This window comes from Aedes albopictus, chromosome 2 (assembly GCF_035046485.1).
Source record: "Aedes albopictus strain Foshan chromosome 2, AalbF5, whole genome shotgun sequence".
NCBI lineage: Eukaryota > Metazoa > Arthropoda > Insecta > Diptera > Culicidae > Aedes > Aedes albopictus.
The window spans coordinates 195,471,060-195,497,077 of record NC_085137.1 but is presented as its reverse complement, the minus strand read 5'-3'; the positions used below and the strand labels follow the sequence as shown (position 1 = coordinate 195,497,077).

The 26,018-nt window shown below is 40.6% G+C and overlaps 1 protein-coding gene across 1 annotated transcript; it reads right to left on the bottom strand.

Annotated features, from left to right (window-relative positions):
* Nucleotides 1-3,146: 3,146 nt before the first annotated feature.
* LOC115266966 (uncharacterized) lies at nucleotides 3,147-24,922 on the bottom strand. The gene is made up of 3 exons (XM_062848210.1): nucleotides 24,395-24,922; nucleotides 23,356-23,710; nucleotides 3,147-4,141 (listed from the first exon to the last, which is right to left on the bottom strand). The coding sequence occupies exons 1-3, from the start codon at nucleotides 24,843-24,845 to the stop codon at nucleotides 3,271-3,273; spliced, it is 1,677 nt and encodes a 558-aa protein (XP_062704194.1). The 5' UTR covers nucleotides 24,846-24,922; the 3' UTR covers nucleotides 3,147-3,270.
* Nucleotides 24,923-26,018: the final 1,096 nt, after the last annotated feature.

Sequence of the window (26,018 nt, the reverse complement as noted above, 5' to 3'; positions counted from 1 at the left end):
GTGTTTTTATATTCTCCACTGACAGTAGCGTGGGAACTTTGCGATAGCAGCGCCATCACGATGTTGCCACTTGTGTTGCCATTTCAAATGACCGTTAAGTTCCTTACACAGGTTTGGAACTAGACTTGGATGTCTGTTCTCTGTGGTTGACTGAAAGCCGTTGAACAATGGGCATCGTCATCATGATATAATGAAGTTGATTGAAAATGATATCGAATCAATACGTTAGTTTTCACATTTCCACTCAATTTCGGCATGCGATAATGGGCCAGATTTGATTGTAGCGCTGAATTTACAGGACACGGTAAATGGAATGGAATGGTGTGTTGTGGTTGATAGTAAAACGTTATTTTCATGCAACAATGTACATCCGTTTCAATCACATGGGATGGGTGATTGGATGGTCTTCACTCGAAAAGATACTGATGGCTTCTATTTCTTTTTAATATTTTTTTTTCTAAAAACAATAAATCACATTTATTTATTTTAACTTATTTTATTCTTACTCACAATTCTCAGCGTAAAAATGAGGCATTAAATTGTGTTTACTTAATCGATAAACGAGATTCAAGACAATGAACTGTTTGCTTTAATAATGTTGTGTTGTGCAGCGGAAAATGCTAATTTACAAGTAGCATGGATGCGAAACACCGAGCGCGGGATGACTTCCGAGAAGCTTAGCGCTGCCAACATAAAATTCAATTCAGTGTTGAACGAGGTGGGTGGAGATGTTGTTGGCAATGATCGTTAGGTTGCTATTGGTTGAACGTTCTATTGATATACCTAATTTGGCACTTTTAAATATCGTAAATTGTTTCCAGAAATTTGCGTTACAGGTGCCAATCAAACTTTACGTGTTCTTTATATGAGACAACGTGCAGTTTGTTTGATTCCGTTGGAATTTAGCGAAGACTAGAAATCATAGTGAGAAGAAGAGATTCGGGCAAGTGTGATTTGTTTTCTTCCCGTATTCGCCGGTGTCATGGGCCTTTTTCTTCTCGATTTCCGCGTGTAGTTCTGGGTGTTTGGCTCATGGCTTGGCTAGTTATTTTCCCACACTGGGGCAGGGCTGAAAATACATGGAAAAAACCTCTAGCTCGTCGAGATGTCGAGATCCTCATTTGGTGTCTTGTACTCATTTACCTAAACAGTTTTTTTCTTAAAAACAATTTTAAGTTAGTCAAACGTTTTGTCGTGAATGTCATGAATGGTCAAAATTGCATTCGGTTCATTAAATCCGGAGATATAACAGCTCAAATTTGGCTATCGGATGATTAGCGTTAGCGTTAGCGTAGTTACGGTGTACTTCGTAGATTGGATACTAACAACATTCATGTACTTTTTGCTAATCTTGCTCGGATTACTTTTCGGAACAAGGCCGGTGAGTTAACTTTGCTCCAATCTTATGCAAGAATACCAAAAGCACAAATGTCATTATTCCCGACCACGCCCATCTTTACCGTAACTTGGGATAGGGGAAGGAAATGTTGATGTAGCACTTATTTAACACCCAAAAGGCCAACGTCGTTTTTGGCATCAAATTTTTACATTGAAAAATTCATAACTCTGTTGAATTTTAACCAATCGTAATGAAATTTTGTGACAAGATCCAGTTTTTATTCTAGTTTTGATAAAATGGGACAAACAATTCAAAATCCGGATTGTTCCGGAATTATTCCGGATTCCCTTGGGGTACCAACGTTATGCCATTTGGGGTATTTGTACCAAAACTATTTTTTTCTCTATGAAACTACTTTGAAACATTGAGAAAAATTAAAACCTTATCGAAGCTGATTCGATCAGTAATTTTTTTGAATATTTGGAGTTCCTCTGGATGTTCCTAGACTCTCTGGAAGGTCTCCGGGGAACCTGTAGTAGAGGCCACTTGCAATTTCACTCCAAACCATATCATGCGACAGCTCTTTCTTCATGATTTTCCGTGAATAGGCTACTCATGGCTATAAAAAGGGTCATAGAACCAATGAACTTGTTGACCAGCTTACAGTAAAAAAATGAGAATTTTTGATGCATTTTTGAAAAGTTACAGCAAGTTGACCATTTTTTGAAAAGTGAAAATTTTGCCTGTCCCGATCATTTTGTCTGATTTTTAAAGGATTTTTTTTACCATGTTTTAGTCAAAATTTATGGTTTTCACAGCTGTAATCATCATATTAGGATCCACTCTTAAAAAATAAATTTATTCCGATTTGGATCGCAACAGGCTGAATAACGAACTATGGCCAAAATACCTGACTCCTGACTGGCCAAAACTGATGCTTCTACCCTATTTTTTTATCTGTATGAACGAGATTTTTAGCCCTAGGCTAGTTCATCCCGGGACCCACGCTTTACTTCCCTTCCGAAGGAAGAACTCACATTTTGCGAGTTTGTCGGGAGTGGGATTCGATCCCAGGTCCTCGGCGTGATAGTCAAGTGTTCTAACCATCACACCAGGTCCGCTCCTTCTACCCTATTTTGACTTACAACCTTTTCTCTTCATTTCATTTTTTTCACATATCAAGTTGAAGATTTCTGTATGTATGTACATAGTCCATCCTCCCCTAACTGATTTTCAGATTTTCCCGACGAAAACACAACAAATATGTACGGACACCGTGACGGCTAGCTGGATCCTGGAACTCATGTTTCAACGTGCACCCGATTGCATTTCTGGAGCTCGATTTGAAAAGGTCGTATGTGCTTTTGTCGATTAAAAATTCGATCAGTTGGATTCGCTTATTATATCAAAAACCGTTGAAATTGAACGAAGTTGATACATACAGCAGAATCATCACAAAACAGGCTTTCCGTTCCATCATTAAAAGTCTCCAAAATATCTTCCATATTGCTACAATAACTTAAATAAACTGATCGAATTTTATATCGAAAAATGTACATACGACCTTTTCAAATCGAGCTCCAGATTTAACACTTGTTTAATACACTTCAAAACTATGCACTTTTCACGAAAAGCTTCACCGTCCACGAGCCGAATAACGATTTAGTCGGCAAAATAAAATACATCGCGGAACTAAGAAAAAACAGTGGCAGCGATTTTAAAACGCAGCCGCTCGCGCGCACAGCTAGCTGCGATCTTTACGTGACAGATAATGTTTAATATGAAATTAAAGTGGTATGTGTGCATGGGGAAATTTTATTTATGTAATTGAATGCGAACGGCGTAAATTTTTGACCTTTGCGAAGCATAAACATTTGATAGGTCACAGTTCGTTTAAATTGTATGCTACTGAAGGGTAAATAGGTTAAATATTATTTTCCATGTTTGGCTTTTGCCTCCGCAATTGAGTGATAAATTTTCTCAAAATGCGCCATCGATTGCACATTTACACCTGCTGTCCCATGCTGGTCCTTGCTTCTGTGCACCTCCTGCAGTTGCCTCCGTAGATTGGGCTTGACCACACGGCTCACACTCAACAGCGGTGGTTTGGGGATTAATTCATCACACCGGTCCATCGCCACTGCTCGGTTACAAGATATGCACCGTAAATCTGTTATCGGTTTCAGCTTTGTTCCTGCAGCCTTTTCCGGTTCCACCGGGTGCGCTATTTTTAAGGTTTCAAACTGAACATGAAGCTGTTTTATTTTTTCGGCGTTTGTGTTGATTGTAGCTAGCAAGTTGTCCTGATTGGTCATCGATTGGATGGTTTCGCGTAGCATCAATACTTCCTCCTGAGTAGATTTGAGTTGGTTCTTCACGGCAGCCAAACTATCATTGCGATCATCACGTCGACGATGAGGAAGCTCATCCAATGGAATAAAACTGGCCCTATTGATGGCATCCGAACTGAAACGCATCGACTGGCGAATACGGGACTCAATGGCCACATCATCGGCTTTCTCTTGAAACAGTCGTTTAATTGAGTGCTCTATTTGGTCAAATCTAGTGCCAAATGTTTGCTCAATCAGAGCCATCCGGGCAGCTAATTGGGGCAACTCCTGAGTTACTACATTTGCATCTGCCGTCAAATCAAACGTTCTGTTCGGGGAATTAATTTCTTCTACCAGTGACTGATGTTTGAGTTCCAGCTCGTGCAGATTGGATTCGATGGAATTAATCTTTGCTGCCATATGGGAGTCCGTTGGCGGTACTACAGCGTCTGCTTCCTGTTTGTCGTAAGAGCTGAAAATATATGATACACATATTATTTAAAACAATGATTTCGGTAGGTGTTTTGTAAAAAATAGCAAATCAGTATAAATTGCAAGTTCAAAGAAAATAATTGAACATTAGTATCATAATAAATCAGTGAGAAAAAAATACTTCATACTATTATTGAAGAAAGTTTTAGAAAGTTGAATTTATTGCGTTTGTAATTGAAATTACACAGAGTCCGCACCTTGGTCAGCCACAATCAGCCCATCTTCTACTCTTCAGCCAGTCTCCTTCGCTCTTATACCCTACACCGCATTGGTGCAAAGGGATTTTTCACAGCCATACGCTGGAGAAATCAGTGCCAACTCAACAATAATTGTCATATATCAAAAAGCGGATAGGATGAGGCACAACATAACAGGTTAGTTTGCAGAGTTTGTATTTACTGTTTTAATTAGTTTTCTCAACTACAGCATTACCTCTATCATTTGGGATAATACTTCTCATGATGACCACGGGATGAATTACCCATAAAAGGTTAAAATCCCTGGTAATGAACAAACAACAACAACTTCTCATGATTGCGAAATTTTATTGGAAAAAGCGCAATCATTGCTTGTACGGATGAGACAATCCTTCGAGGTTAATTTAATAGGTTTATGAAGATTTGAAAAATGTGTATCATAAACCTATTTTACTTCACTACTGCTTTTTGTGCTTTTAGTAAAACTTTTTTCACTTAAACACTAGTTAAATTAAGAAAAAATACTTCACGGTTACTTGACTTTTCACGATCACGATCACGATCAATTCTGACTATACATGTCATTGGTTGCTCCTCCGTGATTGATCTGAACTGATACCAGTTGCACTGAGATCCAACTGAATAAGGTGCTGGGACATTCCACTTATTCTCAAAGTGCAATTTTAGTAGCTCATGCATATTTGATCAATAACGGCGCCGGCCAAGTCCTTATAGTCAGCTGGGAAGGGAAAGGAATGTTAGAGTGTACTGGTTGTTGCTACTAGAGACCGAGAGCACTCTGCGTCCCACAACCCGCACGGACTGGGGTATTTGTTAGACGGAAAGGATGGGAGATCTGGGAGTCACCGTTGGGTCGGTGATGCGATCCATGGATAGGGCTATTTATAGTGTTCGTGATAGATTGTGTGGTGAATAAGGTGAATAAGGTCAAGCGGCACAGCACGCTTTGGTTGCATAACTTATAGGCGTTATATATACACTGTGCTGTGAGTGGAAGTTGGAAGGGAGGGAAACGGCTTTTTTTTCAATTCGTTTCTGGTTCTAGCGATGGCTATGAACATATGAATATACATGAGTTGTATAGTGAGAGTGAGAGTGAGAGAAAGTGGATAGAAATATACAAAGTAGGATGAAAAGGACGGGCCAGGGATTGAACCCATGACCTTCTGCATACGAATCAGAAGCGGTAGCCACTAGACCACCAAGCCCGTCACACTTCACGGTTACTTGACTTTTGCAAACGAAAAATTAAAAATGAATAACTCCTTAAGAAATACTGGAATGGACGATTCCTTTCAATTCCTCTATACTTACCTGATACTATAATGTTCACAAAATCGATCACTTTACAACCTGACATACATGCACCAATGCGCGAACCAGTATAGGGTATTGGTTCCCTTATTAAGCATGTGGCTTCCATTTTCATCCTAAGAAAAGCAAAGGATTGAAGCGCGGTTTGTTTTGTTTCTTATTTTTGTATTTTTTGTTGGAAGTGAGCACCCATGAAAACAAAAAGAACGGAGTCAATCGGTGCCGTAATCGCTTGTTTTCGAATAGGATGAATATGGGAGCGTGAGATTACTGATGGCACGCATACCCTACCAAACCTGAATGTTTCCCTGCAACACACCGACCTAGATTTGTGCAGGGGCAGAGGACTCAACTGCAACAAGCGATTGCAATCGTCATTTCCTGTGTAGCTGGCCTGGCGATACTGGAGTAGCAACTACATGCGGATTCTCGAGTTTCGATTTTCGATATTCTTCTAAGAACTTATGTAGTAACTACTCCTAAAATGACTCCAATAAGTCTTTTAAGATTTTAGCCAAATATTCATGCAGGGGTTTTTAATGCATTCTCTTAGAATTCTTGGAAATTCTTCTCCATTTCCTAGTAGAAAATATTTTTCAGTTTTACAGAAACCATTTTCAAAACGAAATTTCGAGAAAAGGGTTTCTGGAAAAATTAATAACATTCTCCACATTTTCCAGGAAACAATTCAGAAGATACCTTTATCCTATCTCTCAATATGTATGGAAACCGATTTTGGAAATATTGTTCCGTAAAAAAATCCAAAAACCACAAAGTGAGAAAATGAATCCAGTTTCGTCCAGTTCATCGCTCTAGTTTTTCCTCCAGATATGATCAAGGATCAGCATGACCATGCTGAGAGTGACGGGTTCGATTCCCGGTCGGTTCAGGATCTTTTCGAAAAAGGAAATTTCCTTGACTTCCTTGGGCATAGAGTATCTTGGTGCCTCGTGTTCATGGCGATGGCACAAATTTCCCGAATGGAGGAGAACGTGCCTCTAGAGCCGACCTACTGATACCTGATACCTGATCTTGGTGCCTACCACACGGTATACACATGCAAAATGGTCATTGGCAGAGGAAGCTCTCAGTTAATAATAACTGTGGAAGTGCTCATTAGAGTGGGTCATCGTTTATATGGAAAGGTGAAAAATTCAATGGTATCCCGTCAGATCAAAGCTTTTTTGATACCATTTCAGGACCCAAATAAGTGTGCAAAATTTGGGCACGATCGGTTATGTCTACGTTTTGCGCATCGCGATTGAAGTTTGTATGGGGTTTTACATGGGAAAACACACTTTTTTACATTTCTCTCATAACAATCTCGAATTTTTGTAAAATCGTGTAACCGTTTAAGTGAAAATATAGCCTGGGGTGTCCTGAAAAACTTTGTCGAAGACCGCGAAGTGATCTGATGCTTATGAAAAAAGTTATAGCGTTGGCATTGCTTGCTGAAACAGTATGATTTTGTTGCTATTGTTATTCCTTAACATGTTAAAACATAAACACATGTATGTGGTTCGTTGGTTATAACTATTTTCACAAGCATCGGATCGCTTTGCGGTCTTCAACAAAGTTCTTCAGAACATCCTAGGCTATCAATTTACAGTATCGGTTAAAAAGTTTCAGACAAACTTTTTCAACTTATGGCTAAAATGCAAAAAAAGTATGTTTTCTCATACAAAATCCCATACAAATTTGAATAGCAATGCGCAAAGTGTAGACGCAACCGATCGGGCTCAAATTTTGCACAGATACTCAAGACCCGAAACGGAACGAAAAAAGCTTTGATCTGAGAAAACGAGAGATGAGAAGCATTCCTGGTGATGTTTCTCCAGAAGTTCATCGTACATAGTACATGTTGAATTTTCAAAATAATTATTCGGGGATCTTAGATGACTTCTTTAAGAAACTTCTCCTAGGATTTCTACATAAGAGCCGTCGCATTAAGACAGCAGTAGTGGAGTTTCGCCAAACACTCGCGTCTAGGGTTGTGCTATTTTAGTGATTCTTCGTTTCAGGAATTCTTCCGATCTTTTCCCCAACAATTGTTTGGGGGTTTCTCAAAGAATTTGTTCCATTCACTTCCAAAAATTCTATCTGACATCGATTCTTTCGTGATTTTTTCCAGCATGTAGTATCACCTTCCAGGAAACATATTCTAAAGAAATTTTTGGAAGTTTTTCAGAAAGGTAATCCTGGAGAATTACTTCAAAGATTTCATGAAAAAACATTAGGAGCTTAAACAATTTGCGTATAAATCCTTGTAAGAATTTCTTAATGATCCCTTGATAAAATCCTGGATGAATCCCTTGCAGATTTTTTGGAACTAATAGTAGATTTTTTGGACAAATTGTTGGAGGAATCCATGGAAGATGTTTTGGGTGAATCATTGGAAGAATTCCTGAAAGAATCATTCGATAATTTCCAGGACGAATCCTTTGAAATATTCTGGAAGAAACATTGGAAGAATTCCTGCAGAAACCCTTGGATGAATTCCTGGAGTAATCCTTGAAGGAATTGCTAGATGAATCCTTGAGGAATCCTTGTAAGAATTCCTGGCGAAATTCTTGGTGGATTTCTTGGAGAAATCCTTGAATCCTTAAATCCTTGAAGGAATTCCTAGAGGAATCCTTGAAAGAATCTCTGGACCAATCCTGAACAGAATTCCTGGAGTAATTTCTAATGAAATTTCTGCAAAAGGCTTTGCAGTAATTGTGAAGGAATCCTGGAGGAATCCGTGATGAAATGCCTGGAAGAACCCATGGAAGAATTCCTAGTGGAATCCTTGGAGGAATTTTCAGAGGAATCCTTGGAAGAATCCTTGAAAGAATCTGTTGAAAAATTCTTGAAGAAACCCGTGGAAGAATTCCTGGAGGAATCCTTGAAGGATTTTATGGAAAAATCCTTGGAGGAATTCCTGAAGGAATTCTTGAAAGGATTCTTGAAGGAATCTTTAATGAGCTCCTGGAGGAATCCTTGGAAGAAACTTAGGAGGAATTCCTGAAGAAATCCTTGCAGAAATTCCTGATGGATTACTTGAAAGATTTCCTGGATAAATCCGTGAAGGAATGTCTTGAAGAATCCTTGGAGGGATTTCTAGAGAAACTCCAAGAAGAGTCCGTGGAGGAATTCTTGAAGGAATCTATGGAGACATTTTTAGAGGAATCATTGAATCCTTGAGAAATCCTTTAGGAGGAATTTTTGGAGGAATTCCTAGAGAAATTTTTGATGGGATTCCTAAAGGAACCCAAGCAGCACACATGTCAGAAAGAAGTAGCGACAGCGCAGGTTTTTAGTTGTACAGGAGCTACAATTTTAACTCAAAAGCAGAATAACTTGTAAATGACTGATGTACAACCGAAAACCTGCGCTGTCGACACTCCTTTGTGACATGTGTGCTGCTTGGGATTTCTTAGAGGAATTCCTAGAGGAATCCTTGGAGGAATTCCTAGAGGAAGCCTTGTAAGAATTCCCGGAGGAGTGCTTGGAGGAATTCTTAGAGGAATCCTTAGAATTTCTACAACTTCTAGAGAAACCCTTGGAGGAATTCCTAGAGGAATCCGATATAGAATTCGTGGAGGAATTCTTGGGAAATTTTCAGGACGAATCCTAGGAAGAATTTTAGGAAAAATCTTTGGAAGAATTCCTTGAGAAAATCCTTATCAGAATTCCTCGAGGAGTCTTTCGAAGAGTTTCTGGAAGAGTTTTTGGGGGGAATTGCTGGAGTAACCCTTGAGGAATTTCTGCAAAAAAAAACTTTGGAGGAATTTCTGGTGGAATCCTTGAAAGATTTCCATAAAGAATCCTTGGAGGTATTCATGAAGGAATGCTTGAAAGAAATCCTGGACGCATCTTTAAAGGAGCTCCTGGAGGAATCCTTAAAGCAGGGATTCCCGAAGGAATTCTTGAAGGATTTCCTGGATTAATCCTTGGAGGAATTCATGTAGGGATACTTGAAGGAATTCCAGGATAAATCCTTGGAGAAATTCCTAGAGAAATCATTGGAGGAATTTCTAGAGGAATTCTTAAAGGAATTCTTGAAGAAATCCGTGGAGTCCGAGGTGGAATTCCGGGAGAAATCCATTAATGATTTCTTGCAGGAATCCTTGGAGGCATTTCTGGAATACTTGGAGGAATCCTTAATCCTTCAGCACGTACAACACTATCAAAAAACCTTGAAGGATTTTTTTGGAGAAATCCTTGAAAAAAAATCCTTGGAGGAATCGTTGAAAGGATTCCTGAAGAAATCCTTGAAGGGATTCCTGGAGGAATCCTTGAAGGGATTCCTGGAGGAATCCTTGAAGGGATTCCTGGAGGAATCCTTGAAGGGATTCCTGGAGGAATCCTTGAAGGGATTCCTGGAGGAATCCTTGAAGGGATTCCTGGAGGAATCCTTGAAGGGATTCCTGGAGGAATCCTTGAAGGGATTCCTGGAGGAATCCTTGAAGGGAGTCCTGGAGGAATCCTTGAAGGGATTCCTGGAGGAATCCTTGAAGGGAGTCCTGGAGGAATCCTTGAAGGGATTCCTGGAGGATTTCTTCAAGGGATTCCTGGAGGAACCCTTGAATAGATTCCGGCAGAAATCCTTGAAGAAATTCCTAGAGGAATCCTTGAAGGCATTCCTGCAGAAATCCTTGAAGGCATTCCTGGAGGAATCCTTCAAGGCATTCCTGGAAGAATCCTTGAAGGGATTCCTGGAGGAATCCTTGATGGCATTCCTGGAGGAATCCTTGAAGGCATTCCTGGAGGAATCCTTGAAGGCATTCCTGGAGGAATCCTTGAAGGAATTCCTGGAGGAATCCTTGAAGAGATTCTTGGAAGAATCCTTGAAGAGATTCTTGGAGGAATTCATGGAGCGATTCCTGGAGGAATCCTTGAAGAGATTCCTGGAGGAATCCTTGAAGAGATTCCTGGAGGAATCCTTGAAGGGATTCCTGGAGGAATCCTTGAAGGGATTCCTGGAGGAATACTTGAAGGGATTCGTGGAGAAATACGTGAAGGGATTCCTGGAGGAATACTTAAAGGGATTCCTGGAGGAATCCTTGAAGGGATTACTGGAGGAATACTTGAAGGGATTCCTGGAGGAATACTTGAAGGGATCCTGGAGCACTTCTTGAAGGAATTCCTGGGGGAATCCTTGAAGGGATTCCTGGAGGAACCCTTGAAGGGATTCCTGGAGAAATCCTTGAAAAAAATCCCTGGAGGAATCCTTGATGAGATTCCGGCAGAAATCCTTAAAGAAATTACTAAAGGAATCCTTGAAGGCATTCCTGGAGGATTCCTTGAAGGCATTCCTGGAGGAATCCTTGAAGGCATTCCTGGAGGAATCCTTGAAGGCATTCCTGGAGGAATCCTTGAAGGCATTCCTGGAGGAATCCTTGAAGGCATTTCTGGAGGAATCCTTGAAGAGATTCTTGGAAGAATCCTTGAAGAGATTCTTGGAGGAATTCATGGAGCGATTCCTGGAGGAATCCTTGAAGAGATTCCTGGAGGAATCCTTGAAGGGATTCCTGGAGGAATCCTTGAAGGGATTCCTGGAGGAATACTTGAAGGGATTCGTGGAGAAATACGTGAAGGGATTCCTGGAGGAATCCTTGAAGGCATTTCTGGAGGAATCCTTGAAGGCATTTCTGGAGCAATCTTTGAACGGGATTGCTAGAGAAATCCTTGAAGAGATTTTTGGAGGAATTCTTGAAGAGATTCTTGGAGGAATCCTTGAAGTGATTCTTGGAAGAATCCTAGAAGAGATTCTTGGAGGTGTTATAACCAAAAAAAAAGCAACGAGACGACTTCTAAATAAAACACATCTGTTTCGGTTAACAGTTAAAACGATACAGATTTATTTCACCTATTCGGGTACATCGCTAGTTCTGCCCTACTATTCTCTCACATAGAACTCATTTCTCTGAAAGGTGGTATTACACCACAACACCTCTTCCCTTTAGACAAAACTACATATATTCTGAAAGCTAAATGTTGACATTTAACTATATACACAAAGTTAACTAAGTCCTATCATTTATTTATTATGTCTTGCATAATCAGATCGCAAAATCAAATTCTAATATCCAAATATTAAAGAGTAGTTGTTGTTAAGTTATGTTTCACAATTAGAAGCTAATTATGTATACATTTTTTTTTACTTTTCACAACAAATCATGAATAAAATAAGCGCAATGTCTATGGATCGAGTAACACTTGGTGCAACTACCCTAGCAATGGAAATAAAGGAGCAAACAAAATACAATTACAAACTACGACACTTGCAACCACAAAACACACTGAATAACTACTATGTGCAGGTCCTTTGGTTTATGTGGGTGTCTAAAACCGTCTAAAACTGTCATCCAAAAGCAGCGGTGGTAATTGTTAATGAGTTTTTTTTTCGATATGCACTTCAAAACAGGTCGAATACTTCCACAATTTCAGCTTCGTTGAAAACGTTGAAACCAGACGAGGATGCACTTCGCACACAGTTGTCGTTCCGCTGCTGATCGGTCCACTCTCCTTTCATCTAAAGTCGCAGCTCTCACATCACTCTGAGCTTCGTGAGAACATGTAGGCTTTAGGGCCGATTTCTTCACCTCGGCTTAACTCGTAAGCCAAGCTTACCCATATAGTTAAACCTGGCTTAACGCCTAAGCCAGGGTGAAGAAATCGACCCTTAGTGTTGCACCCAAAGCTCATCATCTTTATCAAAGTCGGGTGTCGTTTGCACTCGGTTCGACGGCGTCGACGTCGTGCTAATACTCTGAGATTTCATTTCAGGTACTCATGCTCACCGCAAATAAATACAGCACATCAAAAGGCAAAATCCAGTAGACAAAAAATACTGCACAAATGGGAATCATTAGCGATTCAAAATGGCCTAGCAAGATGAAATGCAGAAATGCAAAAAATCTCACAAAACAGTCAATTAAAAAATTGTGCCTTTTTTACTCAAACCGAAACATAAATGCAGTCAGGGAAAAAAAGTAAATTGATGATTCAAATCAACCACCTGACCATCACAAAAAGGCTGAGCAATAAATAAAAGAAACATAAATAGATGCCGTCTTAAAATTAGGTAAACCGTATACCTCAATGTAAAACAAATAGCCCAAAAAAGACGCGAATAAAATCACACACAAAAAATGCAAAAAATAAAGTATTTGCACATACACACGCGTTAGTTTTACGAAAATAAAATAGGCTTAAAACTTTGGCTACTTGAAAAAAAAAACGTAACACCGTACAAAAATAAATTAAAAAAAAAATGTTGCTCACAAAACAATTGCACAAATTAAACAAAGCACGCTTTCCAAATGAATTAAAAAATGAGGATTTGGTGGCCAAGCCATCATTTTGATGGCAAATTTATTCTCGTACGCCACTGTTATAACCAAAAGAAGGAGCAACGAGACGACTTCTAAATAAAACACATCTGTTTCGTTTAACAGTTAAAACGATACAGATTTATTTCACCTATTCGGGTACATCGCTAGTTCTGCCCTACTATTCTCTCACATAGAACTCATTTCTCTGAAAGGTGGTATTACACCACAACAGGAGGAATCCTTGAAGAGATTCCTGGAGATATCCTTGAAGAGATTCTTGGACGAATCCTTGAATAAATACCTGGAAGGATCATTGAAGGGATTCCTGGAGGAATCCTTGAAGGGATTTCTGGAGGAATCCTTGAAGGGATTCCTGGAGGAATCCTTGAAGGGACTCCTGGAGGAATCCTTGAAGGGATTCCTGGAGGAATCCTTGAAGGGATTCCTGGAGGAATCCTTGAAGGGATTCCTGGAGGAATCCTTGAAGGGATTCCTGGAGGAATCCTTGAAGGGATTCCTGGAGGAATCCTTGAAGGGATTCCTGGAGGAATCCTTGAAGGGATTCCTGGAGGAATCCTTGAAGGGATTCCTGGAGGAATCCTTGAAGGGATTCCTGGAGGAATCCTTGAAGGGATTCCTGGAGGAATCCTTGAAGGGATTCCTGGAGGAATCCTTGAAGGGATTCCTGGAGGAATCCTTGAAGGGATTCCTGGAGGAATCCTTGAAGGGATTCCTGGAGGAATCCTTGAAGGGATTCCTGGAGGAATCCTTGAAGGGATTCCTGGAGGAATCCTTGAAGGGATTCCTGGAGGAATCCTTGAAGGGATTCCTGGAGGAATCCTTGAAGGGATTCCTGGAGGAATCCTTGAAGGGATTCCTGGAGGAATCCTTGAAGGGATTCCTGGAGGAATCCTTGAAGGGATTCCTGGAGGAATCCTTGAAGGGATTCCTGGAGGAATCCTTGAAGGGATTCCTGGAGGAATCCTTGAAGGGATTCCTGGAGGAATCCTTGAAGGGATTCCTGGAGGAATCCTTGAAGGGATTCCTGGAGGAATCCTTGAAGGGATTCCTGGAGGAATCCTTGAAGGGATTCCTGGAGGAATCCTTGAAGGGATTCCTGGAGGAATCCTTTAAGGGATTCCTGGAGGAATCCTTGAAGGGATTCCTGGAGGAATCCTTGAAGGGATTCCTGGAGGTATCCTTGAAGGGATTCCTGGAGGAATCCTTGAAGGGATTCCTGGAGGAATCCTTGAAGGGATTCCTGGAGGAATCCTTGAAGGGATTCCTGGAGGAATCCTTGAAGGGATTCCTGGAGGAATCCCTGAAGGGATTCCTGGAGGAATCCTTGAAGGGATTCCTGGAGGAATGCTTGAAGGGATTCCTGGAGGAATCCTTGAAGGGATTCCTGGAGGAATCCTTGAAGGGATTCCTGGAGGAATCCTTGAAGGGATTCCTGGAGGAATCCTTGAAGGGATTATTCCTGGAGGAATCCTTGAAGGGATTATTCCTGGAGGAATCCTTGAAGGGATTATTCCTGGAGGAATCCTTGAAGGGATTATTCCTGGAGGAATCCTTGAAGGGATTATTCCTGGAGGAATCCTTGAAGGGATTATTCCTGGAGGAATCCTTGAAGGGATTATTCCTGGAGGAATCCTTGAAGGGATTATTCCTGGAGGAATCCTTGAAGGGATTATTCCTGGAGGAATCCTTGAAGGGATTATTCCTGGAGGAATCCTTGAAGGGATTATTCCTGGAGGAATCCTTGAAGGGATTATTCCTGGAGGAATCCTTGAAGGGATTATTCCTGGAGGAATCCTTGAAGGGATTATTCCTGGAGGAATCCTTGAAGGGATTATTCCTGGAGGAATCCTTGAAGGGATTCCTGGAGGAATCCTTGAAAGGATTATTCCTGGAGGAATCCTTGAAGGGATTCCTGGAGGAATCCTTGAAGGGATTCCTGGAGGAATCCTTGAAGGGATTCCTGGAGGAATCCTTGAAGGGATTCCTGGAGGAATTCTTGAAGGGATTCCTGGAGGAATCCTTGAAGGGATTCCTGGAGGAATCCTTGAAGGGATTCCTGGAGGAATCCTTGAAGGGATTCCTGGAGGAATCCTTGAAGGGATTCCTGGAGGAATCCTTGAAGGGATTCCTGGAGGAATCCTTGAAGGGATTCCTGGAGGAATCCTTGAAGGGATTCCTGGAGGAATCCTTGAAGGGATTCCTGGAGGAATCCTTGAAGGGATTCCTGGAGGAATCCTTGAAGGGATTCCTGGAGGAATCCTTGAAGGGATTCCTGGAGGAATCCTTGAAGGGATTCCTGGAGGAATCCTTGAAGGGATTCCTGGAGGAATCCTTGAAGGGATTCCTGGAGGAATCCTTGAAGGGATTCCTGGAGGAATCCTTGAGGGGATTCCTGGAGGAATCCTTGAAGGGATTCCTGGAGGAATCCTTGAAGGGATTCCTGGAGGAATCCTTGAAGGGATTCCTGGAGGAATCCTTGAAGGGATTCCTGGAGGAATCCTTGAAGGGATTCCTGGAGGAATCCTTGAAGGGATTCCTGGAGGAATCCTTGAAGGGATTCCTGAAGGGATTCCTGGAGGAATCCTTGAAGGGATTCCTGGAGGAATCCTTGAAGGGATTCCTGGAGGAATCCTTGAAGGGATTCCTGGAGGAATCCTTGAAGGGATTATTCCTGGAGGAATCCTTGAAGGGATTATTCCTGGAGGAATCCTTGAAGGGATTATTCCTGGAGGAATCCTTGAAGGGATTATTCCTGGAGGAATCCTTGAAGGGATTCCTGGAGGAATCCTTGAAGGGATTCCTGGAGGAATCCTTGAAGGGATTCCTGGAGGAATCCTTGAAGGGATTATTCCTGGAGGAATCCTTGAAGGGATTCCTGGAGGAATCCTTGAAGGGATTCCTGGAGGAATCCTTGAAGGGATTCCTGGAGGAATCCTTGAAGGGATTCCTGGAGGAATCCTTGAAGGGATTCCTGGAGGAATCCTTGAAGGGATTCCTGGAGGAATCCTTGAAGGGATTCCTGGAGGAATCCTTGAAGGGATTCCTGGAGGAATCCTTGAAGGGATTCCTGGAGGTATCCTTGAAGGGATTCCCGGAGGAATCCTTGAAGGGATTCCCGGAGGAATCCTTGAAGGGATTCCCGGAGGAATCCTTGAAGGGATTCCTGGAGGAATCCTTGAAGGGATTCCTGGAGGCAAGGGCGTAGCCAGCTTTTCGGCCAGGGGGGGGGCGAGCACCCTTACACTGAAAACCACTTTGCAGTAACAAGGAGTTCAAATACTTCATCATTCAAAAAATAAAAAATAAAAGTGAAGTATGAAATATGGGTGATTAACAGGAATGGTGCAATGGAAGAATCGTATATGATTATAATCCTGAGGAATTCCTCAAGATATTGCTTAAGGAATTTCTTAACAAATGCCATCATGAAATTGAATTTATCCAGCAGTTTCTCCAGAAATTTCTTTAATATTTTTCCAGGTTATTTTAATGTAGATATTCCAGCAGAAATTACCTTCGGAAAACTTGTAGTAATTCCGTTGGGAATACCTTCAGAAATTTCTTCAATAATTCCTCCAGAAGATTTATTACGAATTTCACCATGCATTCTTTTGGGAATTTCCCCAGTAATTCTTTACAAATATCATTCTCAATTCCACCAGAAATCCGTTTGAGAAGCTCTAGAAAATACTTTAAGAATTTCTCCGGGAATTCTTTCAAAAATTCCAATCAAACTAAGATTCCTTTCCTTGAGGAATGCCCTAAGAAATTTTTGGAGAAATTTCTTCGAAAAATCCTTTAATGAATTCCTTCGGAATTACCGGAAAAAATTCTTTGAAAATTTCTAAAGGAATTCCTTTGGAAATTCCTGGAGGAATGTCTTTGGAAGTTGCTAGAGGAATGCGTTCGGAAATTTTTGAAGGAATCAATTAAAAAATAATTTCAGGTATTTATTTCGAAAATCCTTGAGGAATTCAACCGGAAATTCCTTGACACATTATTCAGAAATTTCTGGAGGAATTCCTTCATTTCTAAAGCTACTTGAGAAATTCCATAAGACATTCGAGAGTTCTTCTACGATTTCCTTAAGAAGATTCTTCGGGAAATCCTTGAGGAATTTCTTTGAAATAGATTTAGAATATTCCTTGAGGAACTCCATCGGAGTTTTCGTGAGGAATTCTTCCGAAAATTCTTTGAGGAATACCTTCAAAAATTCTTGGGGGAATTCATCCGGAAATTTCAGTGAAAACTGATTCCCAAATTCCTGAAGCAATTCTTTCGAAAATATTGAAAAAATTCCACTAAAAGTCTCATGAGATATCCCTTCTGAAATTCCACAAGAAATTTCTTTAAAAATCTTTCAAAACTTCCTTGAAAAAATATTTCGGAAATTCCTGAAGAATTGCTTTTTGTGATTTTTTATTTCCTAGAGGAACTCATTCGGAAATTCTTTGAAGAATTCCTTTAAAAATGCCTTGATAAGGAAAATTCGGAAATTGTTAAAGGAGTTCGTTTGGAAATTTTTTTGACATATGTCTGAAATGTCTTATGGAATATCTTCGGAAATTTCGTGAGCAATTGTTTGATAAGTTCGTTGAGGAATTTTTTCGTTTTTTTTTATAAATCTTTACGAAATTCCTTAAGGAATTCCAGTGAAAGATCCTTGAGAAGTTTCTTCGGAAATTCCTCAAGAAATTCCTTCAAAAATGTATTGCGGAACTCCTACGAAAACTTGAGAAACTTCTTCAAACATTCCTTCAGAAACACGTTTGGGGATTATGTGAGAAAATCCTAAGGAAATTTTTTGAGGACAACCGTCAACATTTTTTGGAGGAATTCATTCGGAAATTTTTGGAGGTATTTCAAGGCAAATCCATAAGAAATTTCTTTGGAAATTCCGGGAGGGATTTCTTTGGAAATTCGTAGAGGAATTCCTTCGGAAATTCAGGAGAAAATCCTTTGAAAATTCCAGAAGAAATTCCTTTGAAAATTCCTGGAGGAATTCCTACGGAAATTCCTGGACAAACTCCTCCGGAAAATCATGGAGGAATTCTTCGGGAAAATCCTGGAGGAATTCCCTCGGAAATTCTTGGAGGAATTCCTTCGAGAATTCGTGGAGGATTTCCTTTGGGAATTCCTGGAGATTTTTTTTCGGAAATTCCTGGAGTGATTCCTTCGGAAATACCTGGAGAAATTCCTTCCTGAAATTTCTGGAGGAATTCCTTCGGAAATTTATGAAGGAATTTCTTCAGAAAATCCTTGAGCGATTCCTTCGCAAAAGTCTTGGAGGAATTCCTTCTGAAATTTATGGAGGAACTCTTTCGGAAATTCGTGAAGGAATTCCTGGAAAAATTCTTTTGAAAATTCCTGGTGAAATTCTTTCGGACATTCATGAAAGAATTCCTTCGGAAATTCCGGCAGGAAATCCCTTGAAAATTCCAGGTGAATTCCTTTGAAAATCCCTGGAGGAATTCCACCGGAAATTACTGCAGGAATTCCCTCGGAAATTCCAGAAGGAATTCCTTCGGAAATTGCTGGAAAATTTCCTTCGGAAATTCCTGAAGGAATTCCTTCGAAAATTTATGAAGGAATTCCTTCGGAAATTGCAGAAGGAATTTCTTTGAAAATTCCTGGAGGAACTCCTTCGGAAATTCCTGGAGAAATGCCTTTGAAAATTCGTGGAAGAATTTCTTCAGAAATTCGTGAATGAATTCTTTCGGAAAATGTTTGGAGCAATTCCTTCGGAAATTCATGGAGGAACTCCTTCGGAAAATGCTATAGGATTTCCTTCGCAAAATTCCTGGAGGAATTCCTTCGGAAATTCATGGAGGAATTCCTTCGGTATTTCCTGGAGGAATTCCTCCGGAAATTCCTCGAGGGATTTCTTCGGAAATTCGTGGAGGGATTCCGTCGGAAAATTTCTGGAGGAATTCCTTTGGAAATTCATGTAGGAATGCCTTCGGAAAATTCTTTAGAAATTCCTTCACAAAATTCCTGGAGGAATTCATTCGGAAATTCATGGAGGAATTCCTTCGGACATTCATAGAGGAATTCCTTCGGAAATTCCAGGAGGACATCCTTTAAAAATTCCAAGAGCAATTCCTTTGAAAATTCCTATATGAATTTCTTCTGAAATTCTTGGAGGAATTCCTCCGAAAATTCCTTGAGGAATTTCTTCGGAAATTCGTAGAGGAAATTCCGTCGGAAAATTTCTGGAGGAATTCTTTCGGAAATTCATGGAGGCATTCCTTCGGAAAATCCTTTAGAAATTCCTTGGCAAAATTCCTGGAGGAATTTGTTCGGCAATTCATGGAGGAATTCCTTCGCAAATTCATGGATGGACATTCATGAAGGAATTCCTTCGGAATTCTGGAGGAAATCTTTTGAAAATTCCAGGAGGAGTTCCCTTGAAAATTCCTGAAAGAATTCCTGCGGAAATTCCTGGAGGAATTCCTCCGGAAATTCCTAGAGTAATTCCTCCAGAAATTTGTGGAGGAATTTTTCCGAAATTTCCTGGAGGAATTTCTCCGGAAGTTCCTGGAGGATTCATCTCGGAAATTCCTGGAGGAATTTTCTCGGAAATACATGGAGGAATTCATTCGGAAAATCCTGAAGGAATTCCTCCAGGAATTTCCGAAATAATTGCTCCACGAATTTCAGAAGGAATGCATCCAAGAGATTCCGGAGGGATTTCTCCAGGAATTTCCGAAGAAATTTTCCTAAGAATTTCCGAAAGAATTCCTGCAGGAATTTCCAAATGAATTCCTCCATGAATCTTCAAACGAAATCGTCCAGCAATTTCCGAAGGAATTCCTTCCGGAATTTCCGAAAGATTTCCTCCAGGAATTTTTAAAGGAATTCCTCCATGAATTTTCGAGGGAATTCCTCTTAGAATTTCCAAAAATAAAATCCAAAAAGACTTCGAAAAAAATTCTCCAGGAATTTCCGAAGGAATACCTCCAGGAATTTCCGAAGAAATTATTCCAGCAAATTCCGAAGGAATCCCTCCTGGAATTTTCAAAGGAATTCGCCCAGTAATTTCCAAAGGAATTCCTCCATGAATCTTCAAACGAATTCGTCCAGCAATTTCCGAAGGAATTCCTCCCGGAATTTCCGAAAGAATTCCTCCAGGAATTTTTGAAGGAATTCCTAACGGAATTTGTAAAGGAATTCCTCCATGAATTTTCGAGGGAATTCCTCTTGGAATTTCCAAAAATAAAATCCAAAAAGACTTCGAAAAAATTTCTCCAGAAATTTCCGAAGAAATACCTCCAGGAATTTCCGAAGGAATTCTTCCAGTAATTTCCGAAGAAATTCTTCCAGTAATTTCCGAAGAAATTATTCCAGCAATTTCCGAAGGAATCCCTCCTGGAATTTTCAAAGGAATTCGTCCAGTAATTTCCGAAGGAATTCCTCCAGGAATCATAAAAAGCATTTTTTTTTTAGAAGTTTAGAATGATTTTTTCCAGGAATGTCCTAAGGAATTCATCCAAGGATTTTCTCAGGAATTTCTCTATAGATATCTGAAAGAATTCCTTCAGAAATTTCCGGAGGTATTCATCCAAGATTTTTCGAGGGAACTCCCTAAGGAATTTTCGAAGGAATTCCTCCAGAAATTTCCGAAGGAATTCCTTCAGGAATTTCCGAACGAATTCCTTCAGGAATTTCCGAAGGAATTTCTTCAGGAATTTCCGAAGGAATTCTTCCAGAAATTTGTGAAGGGATTCCTCCAAGAATTTTGGAAGGAATTTCTTCTGGAATTTTTTAAGGAATTCCTCCAGGATTTTTTGAAGGAATTGCTTCAGGAATTTCCGAAGCAATTCCTCCCGGAATTTTCGAATGAATTCCTACAGGAATTCCTAAAGAAACTCCGTCTGGAATTTTCGAATGAATTCCTCTAGGAATCTTCAAAGGAATGCGTCCAGCAATTTCCGAAAGTATACATCCAAGATTTTTCGAAGGACCTCGCCAAGGAATTTTCGATGGAATTCCTCTAGTAATTTCCGAACGAAGTCCTTCAGGAATTTTCGATGGAATTTCTCCAGAAACTTCCGAAGGAATTCTTCCAGGATTTTTCGAAGGGATTCCTCCAAGAATTTTGGAAAGAATTCCTCCAGGAATTTCCAATGGAATACGTCCAGCAATTTCCGATTGAATTCCTTCCGGAATTTCCGAAAGAATTCCACCGGGAATTCCTGAAGGAATTTCTCCAGGAATTTCCGAATGAATTCCTTCAGGAATCTCCAAAGGAATTCGTCCAGCAATTTCCGAAGGAATTCCTCCCGAAATTTCTGAAAGAATTCCTCCAGGAATTTTTTGAATGAATTCCAAATGGAATTTCCGAAGGAATTCCTCCCGGAATTTCCGAAAGAATTCCTTCAGAAATTTTCCGAAGGAGTTCTGCTAAGAATTTCCGACGGTATTCCTCCTAGAATTTCCAAAAACAAAAAAATTAAAAAGAATTTCCGAAAATAATCCTCCAGGAATTTCTGAAGGAATTCCTCCAGGAATTTCCGAAGGAATTCCTCCAGGAATTTCCAAAAGAATTCGTCCAGCAATTTCCGAAGTGATTGCCGAACAAATTATTGCAGGAATTTCTGATGCAATTCCTCCTGGAATTTCCAATGAAATTCGTCCAGCAATTTCCGAAGGAATTCCTCCCGGAATTTCCAAAAGTATTCCTCAAGGAATTTCGAAAGAATTCCTCCTGGAATTTCCGAAGGAATTCCTCCAGGAATTCCGCTAGGAATTTCCGAAGGGATTCCTGCAAGAATTTCCAAAAAAAATCCAAAAAGTATTTCCGAAAAAAATCCTCCACGACTTTCCGAAGGAATTCCTCCAGGACTTTCCGGAGGAATTCCTCCAGAAATTTTCAATGACATTCGTCCAGCAATTTCCGAAGGAATTCTTCCAGGAATTTTCAAAAGCATTCCTCCAGGAAGTTTGGAATCATTTTGTCCAGGAATTTCGTAAGGAATTCACCTAAGGATTTCCTCACGAATTTCGTTATGGATTTCTGAGAGAATTCCTCCAGGAATCTCCAAAGGTATTCATCCAAGATTTTCCCAAGGAACTGCCCAAGAAATTTCCGAAGGAATTCCTTCAGGAATTTCCGATGGAATTCTTCCAGGAATTTGCGAAGGGATTCCTCCAGGAATTTTGGATGGAATTCCTTCAGGAATTTCCAAGGGAATTCCTCCAGGTATTTCCGAAGGAATACCCTCAGGAATTTTCGAAGATATTCCTCCAAGAATTTCCGAAGGAATTCCTGCATACCTTAAAAAAAATACGAGAATGCAGGAGAGTTTTATTTTTACTAGTCAAAAACAGCTCTGATCATTTAAGTTTTTCGGTTAAGTTAGAATATAGTTGCTCGGTCAGGGGGGGCCACGGCCCCCCTGCCCCCCCCCCCCCCTGGCTACGCCCTTGCCTGGAGGAATCCTTGAAGGGATTCCTGGAGGTATCCTTGAAGGGATTCCTGGAGGAATCCTTGAAGGCATTCCTGGTGGAATCCTTGAAGAGATTATTGGAGGATTCCTAGAGTGTGTGGGTCGCAACCCCCCAGGGGAATTCTTAGAAAACTCCTTGGGGGAATTCCTAGAAGAATCCTTGGAGGAACTCCTAGAACAATCCTTGGAGGAATTCCAAGACCAATCCTAGAAGAATTATTGGAGCAATTCCTAGAACAAACCTTGGAGAAATTCCTAGAAGAATCCTTAGAGGATTTCCTAGAACAAACCTTGAAAGAAATCGTAGGGGAATCCTAGAGGAATTCCTTCAGGCATCCTTGGGAGAATTTCTCAAGAAAATTTAAAAAAATGAAAATTTGTAAGGAGCGTAAGCTTTGGTCAGGCACCCCTCCCTCCACGTGATAAATTCAAGAAATCCGTGATGGAGTTTACTTAGGAACCTTTGCTAAAGCTCCTTTCATAAACCTGTAAGGAAATGCTGAACAAATCTTAAAAAGATTTTCATCATGAAACCCTAGATAAAAAGTTTGAAAAATCCACGCAAATAAGCGTCACAGAAGAATTCCTGGAGAAATCATAGAGGAAATTTCCAGACGAATCTCCATATTTTTTTAAAGGAGTCCTTTTAAGATTTGATAGTGGTATCATGGAAAAATTTCTGTTATAATTCTTTCAAAACTTACGCCATATGTGCGCATAGGTCTTGTTCCTGGAATGTCAATGCATACAAAAACTATTAATTCAGCGGTTTACGCTGTTTAGTAAATCCCCCTAATGATACTAGTTTTAAATCTATTTTAGTATAGACCACTACATAAGAACGAAATAAAATGCACCACATTCCATACGCACCTAGACGCGTTATCAGTCTTGACTCGTTCGTCGGAAGCATGGTGCGTGGCTTCATCACCTGGAAGTACGCCTGTCTGCCCAGGACTGTTGCTAATGTGGTTGCCATCTTTTCGCGGAAGTGAATCAATTTTCTCCGTGAGCATTCGAACGGAATCCCACAGTTTTTCCATTTCCAGTTTTAGTTCGCTCGCTCCGGCTGGGGGTGGCTCGTCGTCCATGGTTTGCTTCTTCAGCACGGGCTCTTCGATGAATTTTTCCAATCCTTCGATACGCCTCCGCAGCTCGTTCAAGCCTTTCTCGCAAGCATTGCTAGGCTTGAGGGAAATCTGCTGGACCCGTTCTTCCAGCTCCGAGACTGAGGGTGTGCAGACGTGGAATTGAACAATATGAAACGAAAGAATAGTTCAGATTGATAACCACATCATAAATTAAGTAAAATGTAAAAGACACGGACACCGTTTTCAGCCAGAGGCTGTACAGACTGAACGAAACTTAACACTAGACAACGGACACGATACATATTACGAGCACCAGTGGATACGAGGAAGAAACATTTCTTGCGAAAAGTATCATCACTCGGAGCGGGAATCGATCCCCTCACCCCATTGCATGTTACGTTTATATGCTTGGTGATGCTAACCGCACGGCTACGAGGCTCCACAAAAAATATTCAGGCTTATTCTGCGCGGCGTGTGAGGTGAGACGAGTCGAATGAGGTGACAAAAGTCGAACCGCCCCATTTGATTTACATTAGTCTTCGCACGTCACGTGAGACGAAACCGTCCGTCTCACCTCACACGCCGCGCAGAATAAGCCTGATTGTTTGTTTCAGACTGGTAAAAAAACAAAGTGTTTTGGCACACCCAGGTCTAAATTTTTACAGCATCAGTTTCATAGTTTAGGTAAAATTTGAGGATTGACATTTTGTCGACACTCTTAGATGAACGCTTTTCTATTAAACCCGTTGTACATGTACATATGTAGAAATTCTTACGAAGATTACCCAAACCAGCAGTAATTTTCGCCTAATATCGCATACCCTTATCCGAGAACATCGTCGACATGTTGCTCATTTGCGACTCGATGCGCTCCGGTTGGTCTATCGAATGGTGGCTGTTTCCGCCGTAGGGAACCACGATTCTTGATCCGGCTATGCGAATGCGGGTCGTCGCCACCCCCGGCGCATTGCAAGCATGGTCGTTGTCGTTGTCATTTTCGGGCCGATTCATTACGCGTTGGACGGTGAGACGTGTTTTGCTGCCATCCTTCAGAGCTTCGTCGAGCAGTTTCTGATTCACGAGGGTGTGCGAGTGGGACAGTTCAATTTCATCGGTTTCCGTCGTGGGCAAACCGAGACCACCAGTAGCCGTGTCACGTAGGGCCAGGATGTAGAGGATTCTGTGCAGCAGATTGAAGTTAACCGATCCGGGATGGGGACATCCTATGGCCAGGTCAATCAATTTAAGTAAATTTATACGATACGACGACATAGTGCCGATCGGTTGACGACTGACAAATTCGGAGAAATACTGAGAGAATTAAAGCTGTCGTTTTCGATGTGGTTTTCGAGGACTACTATGTTTTATGATTTAGTACACGATGTGAACTCAGGTTTCTAGCTCAGGTGGGTCTGGGCACGGTCACGGCATAAATATCACACGGTACAATATTTAGAAGATGATACATACTATTCAGTCTATGGTGATACACTCCGAAAATCTGGCAGTTTTTTGATGACGTAGTTCAAAACGTTCATAGGCGTGAACACAATGATCTTGTACCTACTCCACACCAATTTGATCAACGTAAAACGATACGAACGATGTCACATGTTTACATCCAACATTGATGTTTACATAGGTTACCTTAGGTTACTAGCCTGCCTTGTGATCTGTCGTGGGTCTGGGTAAACTTTAGATTGATTCGTCGGTTTGCCAGCGATTTTGTCAGCAATGCCTTTACCCGTTTTGCCATTAACATATTTTTTTTATTCTCTCGATAACACTTAACAACACTACTATGATCATTCATTCATTCATTTATCTAGTACTAGCTGACCCGGCAAACCTTGTATTGCCCATTTTAAATGTGTCGGCGTAGTTTTTTTTTTACAATTATCTACCGCATTTAATATTAATTTTATTGTGCTGTTTTTGAAATTCTTCGCATCTCATGCATATTTTCGTATTGTCACATTTTTATAAAAATTAAATTTTGTAGTTGATTTTCCCAACTTTTTCTATATCTAAACATAGCCACCCTAAAGTCGAATTGAACCGTGCAAACATCATGCCGATCGTTCTAATATTTCATAGGGGAAATTACCTATTCTCGGCCGTTTTTTTTCTTTTCTTCTTTGGTGTTTTTTTGAACCCTATCGAACTCAGAGTTGGCCTTGGAGTTGGCCTCAAATCCTTCCCAACTAAGCTGAATGATATGGCAAAATTTCAGGCATTTTGGTTGACAAAAACCCCGCATGACGAAGAGAACAAACCTGCCGATAATACCCATTGTCACCCTATTTGTAGTCGTATGAGGTTTGCAAAATCATTTGTATATATAACTAGCTGTCCCGGCAAACTTTGTCTTGCCCGGTTGTGGTGGTTTGACAACTGTTGAGCTCAAAATAGCACCGCACTCTAGATTGATTTCATTTCGGTCGT